This window comes from Diplotaxodon limnothrissa, linkage group LG20 (assembly GCF_057381915.1).
Source record: "Diplotaxodon limnothrissa isolate DT_005_m linkage group LG20, D_limnothrissa_male_GT1.1, whole genome shotgun sequence".
Lineage (NCBI taxonomy): Eukaryota > Metazoa > Chordata > Actinopteri > Cichliformes > Cichlidae > Diplotaxodon > Diplotaxodon limnothrissa.
In genome coordinates, this window is record NC_140615.1 from 1,787,499 (window position 1) to 1,797,920 (window position 10,422).

Genomic DNA, 10,422 nt, shown 5'->3' on the forward strand with positions numbered 1-10,422 from the left:
TGGCCTGACAGCCGTTTGGCACTTCGCTATTGTGCAAACATTACATAAAAAGCACAGTATTTGTTAGAAATGCATATGATTTCTGCTTAAAAGCTTTTTAACGAACAGTGTTCTATTGTTAAGTGAACAGGCAGTGTTCTCTGCTGCTCTCAACTCCTTGTACCTGGCTCCCTCTCCTGGTTTTGTGTAAACATCGGGGCAGACAGGGAAAAAACGCTCATCATCTTGTCCTGTTAGATACACACAATATTTCAGTCATTAATGAGTGTTTATATGTTTAAAATAGATGCATTTCTTTTTTTTACCTCATACATTTTTCTTTCTCATTCTCCACCAGCCCGCGCATCCACACAAAAGAAGCCTAGCGTAACTCGTTTTATTCACAGTCAGCATCTGTCGACTTTAAGATGCACGTCTGACTGTAAATATGTTGTTCTTTTGTTTTTTTTAAATAGACCGGTCCTTAAATTAAGCATAATACAACTTGACTTTGAGCACACACTGGCTTTCCTTCACATTTTTCACCGTTTATTGTTGCTGAAACTTTTAAAACACAATGAATCCGTTTAATGATATTTTAAATAGTTTTTCCAAGCGTTTTAACAACACGAGACCAGAACGGGGTAATATCTAGGCCCGGGTTTGAGGTATTCCCAGCTCTAGTCTTAAAAGGCAGACTTTTTTTCTGCCCCTCCTATGCGTGCTCTCTCGGTTTTAGTGCCATATGGCTCTTTGAAATACCCCCGAAATTAACTTTGACTGAAGTACTGCCTGCTGCTTTATCATTCTAGCTGAAATTTGTTCATTTAGCTAGATACCACTTTGACTGACAAAACTGCAGTATAGCCATCAGTCACCGGTCACGTCCTATGAATACCTCGCTCGGGTCAGATCGTTTCCAAGGGTCACTGAACGCAGGATTTGCTTAGCTTATAAAAAAATCATATTCACATTAATAAAGTTAGTTTGTGCCGTCGATGAAAACAAAATGTACTCTTCTTTGTTCTGAGTGGATGAAACTCAGATGTGAATTGTCAGATCAATGCGCGCACCTACCGTGTAGCTCCGTGACTCAATCTGCCAAATGAACCCTGTGAGTCACCACCGCTGTTCAGCTGCTCCTAGCAAACTGTTTTGCCAAAAATAATATTTAATTGATTATCAATAAATTACTAAAGTGTTTTAAAATATTTAAAAAAATCCACTTCCTTTCAGGCACAACTGCTCCAATTAGTGGTTTAAAATCAGTGTAAAACCGCCGCCCTCTGTGGATTATTGCTTTTAATTTATGTGGAGGAACTGCGAAGAACATAACTTCACCAACTATTACGAGGCAGCACGCAAACCAAAAGCACGTGTTCGTGTGTGTGTTGTGCGCGAGTGTGCGCGCGCGCTGGGTGAGTGATGGTGAACTTGGCCTTGTTTTTAATGAGTCTTAGGCAGGCCCGGGTCTCCACGACACAACCCTGGAAAATAATGCAGCGTGACAAATTAGACTTGCTCTCGATCCCAAAAACTCACACACGAACAAGATGGAAGGCTGGCACATCGCTTTAACTCGCAAATTTAGGAGTAATTATTTGACCTAATTTTCTGCCAAAATGGCAACAAAGCTGTGCTGTTGTGCGCAGATAATTCACATTTTCTTTCTTTTCTTTTTTTTTTTAAAATTCTGTGCGGTTTTCTTTGCGCAAAAGCTGCGAAGTATCCGGTCATCATCCCCCCGCCACCCGTCTGCTGTCAGATCCATTTTCAATTAATAAGTAGAAAAATTAATCTTAATATAGGCTAAATACATAAGGAGATGTCCATTAGGCCTCTGTCAGATTACACGTTTAATCGCCACTTTTCGTAGTTACGAGAAATAGACTTTACTTTTTAATTGTTCCATCTTTTTAAAAACAAAACCCGCGTTTTTCTTATAATTAATTTAATTACCCACGATTAAAAAAAAACGAATTAAAATTATTTGCTTTAAAAACAGTTTTATTATAGTTTTTCAAATAAACAAAACATTCTCAGCAAAAGAAAATACAGGCGGGTCTCCCAGAAATGTAAATAAAAGCGGAACTTGGAGCTACAGTTCTGTTTTATTTTTATTGGCTTAAAAAAAACAACCCCCGGTCCTTTTCGTTAAAATGCGCTAATATTTGTTAAAAATAAGTTTAAATTAAATTGTCTAACTAGCGCTTCTCAGTCTCTCTGTGCCTTAAAGTGAAATGTCTGGAATGTGTCTTGCGGGGTTTCATAGTCATCGTGTTTTCTCTGGCTGTGTGATTCACACTCTGATATGTTGCCAAATGACTGCTCTGCTGTGCAAGCAGTGATGGCTACAGGGATTTCATCACACACACGCATGTAAATGAGATGTAAAATATACAGCAATCCAGCTGAAAGAACATTTTCTCTGCCCTTTTCTTTCCATAATATGCCCCAAAGTTGTGCATGAGAAACAAACATCTAGTTAAGCAGGCAGACTGACAAGTATCCTGTTCTCTGTTCTCCTTCAGATCACTGGCAGTATGAACCTGGGGCTAGGCTGTGTGCGTCGGCCGATTTGCTGGCCCTTTGGCAGCGTGTTGGACTCCAGACACTGTGTCTTTGCCCTCACACTCCTCACTCTCCTCATGCAGGTGGTGGTGGAGGCCAACTCATGGTGGTATGCAATAATTTTCTTTCCATATGCCAGCAATTCTGTGAGTCTTAATTTGTTCAGTGTGCGCCTTTGAAGTGTGTTTACTTGTCATTCTCTTTTCTGTCATATGCTAATTTGTAAATAGGACAGCGGTGCCTAAAAAGACTCGGCAAAAAGTTACATATAGGTGATACTGACTGTTTGTTTTTTTTAAGTGTTTATTTGTTGAGGCCTGTATATGTGTGATCTATATGGCATACTCTGTGTATACCATCAGCTTTGCAAGAAAACTTTCTCTCCCTTACTTTCTTTTGCCAAACCAAAATTATGAACATCGCAAAAAAACATAGAATGCTGTGGTTTCCGAGTCTGCGTCCAAATATTTGCAAATACGGTGTGTGTGTGTGTGTGTGTGTGTGTGTGTGTGTGTGTGTGTATCCTGCTTCTGTTAAAAGAGAAGTCTATATTTTCAACACACCTAGCACTTCTGATAATCACAACACTTGACATCCAGTAGCTCTGTGTTTATACACTTGGTGAATATTTATTGTACCCAATCAGAGCTCCTGTTCAAGAACTTTGGACATTTAACCCAAAACTTCTTAGAAAATATTTTTATTTTCCAGTGGAGCAAATCAGAGCAAATAGTGACATACTCTGCTGGTAGAGTTATAGAAAAATAACAATGTAAACAAATAATTGTAAAGATTTTATACAGATACAAACTAATTAAGCTAAGTAGGAAGCTACATTAAAGTTGAAACAGCTCAAATTAGTCCTGCAGCTGAGGACTCGCACATTACTACACAGCAGACCCTGGAAAGGATGTTCACACAGTGTGTGTCTGTCAGTTTCCTTTTCAAGAGGACGCACAGGTGTGAGTGATTTGGAGTGTTGGAGTTGTGAGCGCGCTCATTGCATGTTTGTGAGACAGCATCAGACTGCACTAGTGTGCATGATTTATTTTTCTTCTTCCCCCTTTCTACTGTGTGCCCGTTTGTGTATATCGGTGTATGTTTCTGCGTATTCCCTCTGTGTTTCCTTGCCGCTGAGTTTCCTTAGTCTATCAGGTTACACTAGGGGCTAATTGTCTCTCTCTGGGGGCTCTGAGATGGGCCGCTCTAATTGTCCTGTGGCCTGGAACCAGATGCTCATACTGGTGTTTCCTCCTTCCTCACTCTCTCGCTCTGTTTTTGTGTTTCTCTTCCACAAAATTGAACGGAACAATTATTTTAGCTGAAATGATCTGGTGCTATAAGAAGTTACACGACTGCTGAATTTTACTCTTGCTCGGGTGAGCTGACATGAGGAAATGCACTTGAAAACCTATGAGAATTAATCATATCTGTGCTTTTATATATTTTTTTGTAGTAAGCTACACATTTCTTTTAAAACACACCGGCCTACATACCGGTGTATTTGGCCGACCACATAACTTAAAGTTAAGATGGAAAAAAATGCACATTTTGAAACACACATGGAAATCCTTATATAATTCAGTTTGGAAAAAAATGTCCTGTTTTAAAATAAATGAATTTGTATACCTTCATTGGACAAGTAACATCAAAAATAGGTGCAAAAAGCACAAACTATACAACAACATTGTGGAATGATATCAGAAGTTGTGAGATTGTTTTTTAAATTAATATAAAAATACTAAGGTGACTAAAAATGTCCAAGGGTCATTTAAAATATGTACATGTTATTGTTGTCGTCTTGTTTTTTCTTTAAGTCCTGCGGGTAGCATTTGATTGTGAGAGGAAGGCTGTTCCAGTTCACTGGAGCTCCCGCCACAAAAATCTCCCACTAACCTCGATCATGGAGCAGTTAAACGCAGTTGCCCAGAGGATTTCAGAGACCTAGCAGCACAGGGGCAGAGAACTTCTTAAATACACCCGGGAGCCACCGATGCGTGGCTTTATAGGCACATAAAGAACCTTAAACTCATTCCAAATTCACAGTTTTAGCCAGCGTAGGCAATCTAGTAGCATCAACTCTTTCCTTATAACAGCTTTGTCTCTTTTATTAATTAAAAATAATAATATAAAGAACTGTAAAAAAAATTGTTCAACTCAAAAGTGATTACAGTGGTCGCCGCAGTCAGCCACTGGATGCGGGAGCGTGAGCTTCCGTTTGTCGGACAATAGTGGTGTGTTTTTAAAACGTAGCCCTTTATTTCCTTCATGCATCTGTGTTTTACTTGCGTTTTCTTTCTTTTCCTTTATCTCCTGACTGCTCTTCCTCTCGTCTAAGCTTCACTCGCTGTATATTCTTGGCTCTAAATGACTTTCACATCGACTGTCCTCTGACATTAAGAGTGTACAGGGTTTTACTCCACCTAGGAACTAACTGCACCTCCATTTCACTGATTAACATAGTTCCATCATCAATGGAGAGAACCCAATCAAGTGAAATCAGCTGCTGATTGCAGTGTTGGCCCAACAACGTGGATGCATTTGTTTTAATGACACATGACTGAAAACACTGCACTGTGTGTCCCCTTCACGCAGGTCTCTGGCCATGAACCCTTTACTAATCCCAGAGGCCTACATCATCGGCGCCCAGCCTCTGTGCAGCCAGCTGGTGGGCCTGTCGCAGGGCCAGAAGAAACTGTGCCAGCTCTACCAGGACCACATGCAGTACATCGGTGAAGGTGCCAAGACAGGCATCAGAGAGTGCCAGTACCAGTTCAGACATCGGCGCTGGAACTGCAGCACGGTGGACAACTCCTCCGTTTTTGGACGGGTCATGCAAATAGGTAAGAGACAAAGGCTGTATGACGTGCCGTATATTCTAAGAAACGCGTACACAAAGACACAGGAAACTAACAAAGATAGCGCTTCATAACTGTACTCACCAGCATGTTGATATGCACATTTCCTGTATGTACCAGATATAACAGGGTTACTTAGATTTTTATATTTTATGTCTTTTTCTTTTCTTCTTTCTGAGTCACTGACCCTTTTTTATGTTTGTGAAAAGTGTGTGAAATGCATGAGGCTGCTGATGCTCAGCAGCTGTGTGGAGGGAATAGTTGGTGGGTGAGGTTGCTCGATAAATCACATGTGGCTTTGGCCTGCTAAACCAGCCCCCTGATATGGAGCAGGAGGGAGTCGGAGAATCTGCTTTCCCCCCTGATGAATGGGAGACAGTCTAATACACAAAGACACACATACACACGCAGACACACAAACTCTGGACTGTAGCTGACTCTGTGTATTTACAAGTAAGGGGAGTGCTACGAGTATATGGAGCGATATATCACCACGTCAGAGATTACATTGTCTGTTTGTCTCTTATAGAAAGTTCAAGAGCTTTCCAGTCCCTAACATCAAGTCCTGTTCTTGGGTCCTATCATTAAACACACATTGTTCCAGTTTTATTGGATGTTGGAGCAGCTTAGGATGCTAAATCTAAACGGGTCAGATCTTCCAGTTTTGGCCATTTTTCAAATTTATTTTTAGTTTGTCTTTAGTGTTTAGTTCAGCCAAATGAAACCAGTTGCAGACACTGGATGTGTGTTGTCCCACTAAGGAAATGTAATGAAATAAATTAAATTTTAAATGTAATGTTACCTTTTCTCTGGATGATCTACAGGACACATGGTCAGGAGTTTCTGTGGTGACTGTTTATTCAGAGAAGCGTTCCTCTTACTGTGTTTGCAGATGACTTTTCTAACGGGGACATTTTAAGGATAAGAGCTGAAACGGTTTGAATGGACATGTGTATGTCGCACCGTTTCACTCGTGTTGCTCGACCATTTAACGCGCTGTACTTCTTTGTGTAGCTTTTGACTCTGTTCTCGGTGATTCTGCCTGGCGTGTCTCTGGTCCTTACTCCCTTTCCACAAATTATTCTTCACAAGCAGCCGTTCTCCTCCCATTCCTCTTCTCCCTCCCACTTCCTCCCCAACAGTGATCCCATCTCAGTCCACCTTGGGCCATGTAAACATGTCCTCCCCTCTATAGCTGTCCATATGAAAGCCTGTCTTACTGTCTGCTGGCTTAGGACACTGCTGGTGATTTAAAGCATAGGTCCAGGGGGTGCCGGCGTGGCTGGGTTCAGACTCTTCCCTTGCATGGCTTGGCTAGCTCGAGGGTGGGGGACATTAGAAGGGCGGCAGCAGTGTGGGAGACGACAGTTTGTCTGTCTGCAGGCCCACCGTTAGGCCAGTACTCTCAGGCTGGATTAAAAGTTGTACTAACCTAATAAACCCCCCACCACGCTCTCTGATCACTAATGCTTCCAGCAGTATTTCCCACCTGGATCTTTCAGCCTCTCCAGGAGGTTTCTTTATTCATCTTTTCTTCCTTTTTGGAATATTAAGTGTGTTTCTTTTCTTATATTGCTTGTTTTGTTTCTTTTCCGTCTCTTTCTTGACTTATCGTTTCACTCGCCTTAGTTTCCCTCATCTCACTCTGTCCATATGTTATTGTCATTATAGCATAGTCTCTAAAGGTTTGCCCGAGCATGTATATGAGCTGTGCATTTTTATTGTGTAGCAGTCCTCGTCTTCAGTGTCAACACACGGCTTCATCGTTTGCTAGTCTGTTTCTTCTTTAGTTCTCTTGTGGCTTCGTACAGCGACAAAAACTGCTTATGTGCAATTTTCTGCCTTTTTTTTTTTCTTTAAATCTTCGCTCTATAGAGGAAATGTTGAGGGTAGAAACAGTTGGAATTAATGTACAGCGGCTCCAGAGTCACTCAGTCGTGACAGATTAACTAAAAGAACCGTTGTCACGTTCAATTTGGGTGAAATGGCAGAGACTTGTTAAGAAGGATCTCTGTCACTGGAGGGCGCCGTCTTCTCTCTGGCTGAAGCCCAATAACAGCAAACCAGATTCCACTGTTCAACATGTTGTTGATGACGACCCTGCAGCGCTTGGCTGAAGTGCTCTGTAATCTTAAGTGTATGGTGAATGCTGTCAAATGACATCACATCTCAAAGTGCCATACACACACACACACTTAAAGCAAACGATGGGGAGATCCACTGGCTACAGAAGACACGTGCATGCTTAACCTACAAAAATGAAAGCAGTGGATGGAGATCACTTTTCTTGTCTCATGGGTTGCAGTGTTTTTAAAATTGGGCAGCTTAAAACAAAATTTGGATCTCTACTCTTGTCTTGTTTCAAATGTCATGTGGTATTTGTATCTGCAGGCAGTCGAGAAACGGCATTCACGTATGCCATAAGTGCCGCCGGAGTGGTGAACGCCGTGAGCCGGGCCTGCAGAGAGGGTGAGCTTTCCAGCTGTGGGTGCAGTCGTGCTGCTCGCCCCAAAGATCTTCCCCGAGACTGGCTCTGGGGCGGCTGCGGAGACAACCTCAACTATGGCTACAGGTTCTCCAGGGAGTTTGTGGATGCCCGTGAGAGGGAGAAGAGCTTCCCCAAAGGCTCACACGAGAATGCACGGCTGTTGATGAATCTTCACAATAATGAGGCAGGACGGAGGGTAAGATGGCCGAGTCACATGCACGTGCACGCACAAATCTTTTATTATTTTTTTAAAAACAAGCAGAGAGACGTGTATATACTTCACGCTTCAAAATTAGACCAACCAGAGCTTGAAAGGCTTTTTTTTTTGTTTGTTTTTTTAAGTGAGATAGTCCAGTCCAGGTCAATCAGACAGGTTTCCACTGATCATCTGTGTAACAGCTCCATCTGCTCCCCTGAGGCTTTGATCTATGAAAAGATGGAGTCACTGCAGACAGCTCTGGAGTTTCTTTTCCTTTTAAAACATCTTGAAACCACCTCAAAGGAATCGTAATGCCAGATTGGCAGGCTGTACTCTTTCAAGGAGGACAAACGAGTGGACATCACTGCACCCTGGAGCACCCTGCACTTTCTGTCCTTTTTAGCAAAGTGATGCCTCATGAGATCAAGAGCAGCACATTATTCAAATATTTATACAGGCAGGGTGAATTTACAGCACGAAGCATGTGGTCAAGTTTCTTTTCTTTTTTCCGTTTTCTGAAGAATAATAATTATGCAACCTGTTGTTTTTGTTTCTCTCTGATCTTCTTCTTCTCAAGATTGTGTCAGACCTTGCCCACGTGTCCTGCAAGTGCCACGGAGTATCAGGTTCCTGCAGCCTGAAGACCTGCTGGCTGCAGCTGGCCGACTTCCGCAAGGTGGGCGATGCACTGAAGGAGAAGTATGACAGTGCCGTAGCCATGAAACTCAACTCGAGAGGAAAGCTGGTGCAGATGCACAGTAGGTTCAACCCTCCCACGAACCATGACCTGGTGTACATCGAGCAAAGTCCAGACTACTGCTTGAAGAACCAAAGCACAGGCTCTTTGGGCACAGTGGGGCGGCTTTGCAACAAGACCTCAGAGGGCATGGATGGGTGTGAGCTGATGTGCTGCGGCAGAGGTTATGACCAGTACAAGGCCCAGATAGTGGAGCGGTGCCACTGCAAGTTCCACTGGTGCTGCTACGTCAAGTGCAAGCGCTGCACCAAAGTCGTAGACCAATTTGTCTGCAAGTGAGAAGAAGAGTGTTGCCTGTGTGTATTTGCTTGCAGATAATGGGCATAAATCTGTGTGTATTCATGAGCAGAGGAGCTGAACACAGAGAGAATGGAAGAAAGAAACTATATAAATTATATTTATAGAGTTAAACAATTATGCCATTGCAAAAAGACTTAAAAAATCATGTCCTCAGAAACTGAGAGTATTGTGAAATATTTATTTTCAGATTGTAATGTTTTATTTTGGCCCGCTCATCAGCAGAAAACTTAAATCTTTCAAGTGCCTAAATCTGGCTGGAAATTTTATACCACGGTTCCTTTTAACTGTTTTTTGGTTTTTTGTTGTTTTTTTTTTGGGGGGGGGGGGGGGTTTAAACCACAGAAAAAGCCATTTTTCTTGACTCCGTAGAGGAAATGGGTCACAACGTTTTAAATTGGACTGTGCCTTTCATAGATGAGTAAGGTTTAATTTTTGTGGCATAATTGACAAAAGGTCCTATTTTGTTGTTTGGAGAGCGACTATAAAGAGGAGAACGTGTGCTGTAGTCTATGGATGTGTTTTTCAAGGGCCTGTTCCCAGACCAGCCTTCACATCGTTGCTGAAGTCTGCTTGTCCCCCTTCACACATACAGTAAGGAACACTGTCGGTTTGTACGAGTCCTTGGAGTACAATGGGCACAAGAAGAGGGCTATTTCGGGGATCGGGCCATTTTGACTAAGCTGTCCCTGATGCCTTAGAGTTCCCCAGGTGCTGCAACAAGCCCTCCATCATTATGCACTTTGATACAGAGGCTTAAACATGTCTGTACGTGTCTGTTCAGCTGTTATCGTTATATCAATATTATAGCCTTCAATGTTTCCATATTACTTCAAATTATCCATTTAACATTATTCTACAATACTTAACACGGTTTAAATATATATGGGCAATGTTGTGGTTACAGTGGAGAAATATTCTGTGTATATAGTACGTCTATCCAACGAACCAATCAGTAAACTGTATTTATTTTCCTAAAACAGATCCTCGTTTTAGCTTTCAGCAGAAAAGCATCATCTTCATAACAGACCAGTGATGAGGCAGGCATCCCAAAGTTCACTTTTTATACTAATTCTCACTAATGCGGCTCCTCACTGTTTTTGCAAAAGGGAAATGCACCTTATCGTCGTGGAACCAAGTCATGCTCGTGCTTGGCTTTACTCTTACACACATTGTATCACAGGTGTTCAGGTTACGATGCTGCCACAGGTTTCCAGTACCACTCACTTACCTTCTCACTGTCCCTGTGATGATTCTCGCTAGACAAACTATT

General features: G+C 42.1%; 1 protein-coding gene across 2 annotated transcripts; it reads left to right on the plus strand.

Annotated features, from left to right (window-relative positions):
• The first annotated feature begins 696 nt into the window (after positions 1 to 696).
• On the plus strand, positions 697 to 9,131 carry wnt5a (wingless-type MMTV integration site family, member 5a). Of its 2 annotated transcripts, none has more exons than XM_085344486.1 (4): positions 697 to 711; positions 5,180 to 5,393; positions 7,800 to 8,092; positions 8,673 to 9,131. In XM_085344486.1, exons 1-4 carry the CDS (start codon positions 697 to 699, stop codon positions 9,129 to 9,131), a joined length of 981 nt encoding a protein of 326 aa, XP_085200612.1. The 2 variants fall into 2 exon arrangements, with proteins under 2 accessions (XP_085200612.1, XP_085200611.1); XM_085344485.1 differs by lacking the exon at positions 697 to 711 and adding an exon at positions 2,523 to 2,659 and having other exon boundaries at positions 5,146 to 5,393.
• The last annotated feature ends 1,291 nt before the right edge of the window (positions 9,132 to 10,422 follow it).

Bases quoted from the DNA above. Each gene is read 5' to 3' on its own strand.
- wnt5a (XM_085344485.1), top strand. From the start codon at position 2,523: ATGAACCTGGGGCTAGGCTGTGTGCGTCGGCCGATTTGCTGGCCCTTT. The intron at 5,394-7,799 runs GTAAGAGACAAA...TTGTATCTGCAG, and splicing joins TGGACGGGTCATGCAAATAG to GCAGTCGAGAAACGGCATTC. The intron at 8,093-8,672 runs GTAAGATGGCCG...CTTCTTCTCAAG, and splicing joins ATAATGAGGCAGGACGGAGG to ATTGTGTCAGACCTTGCCCA.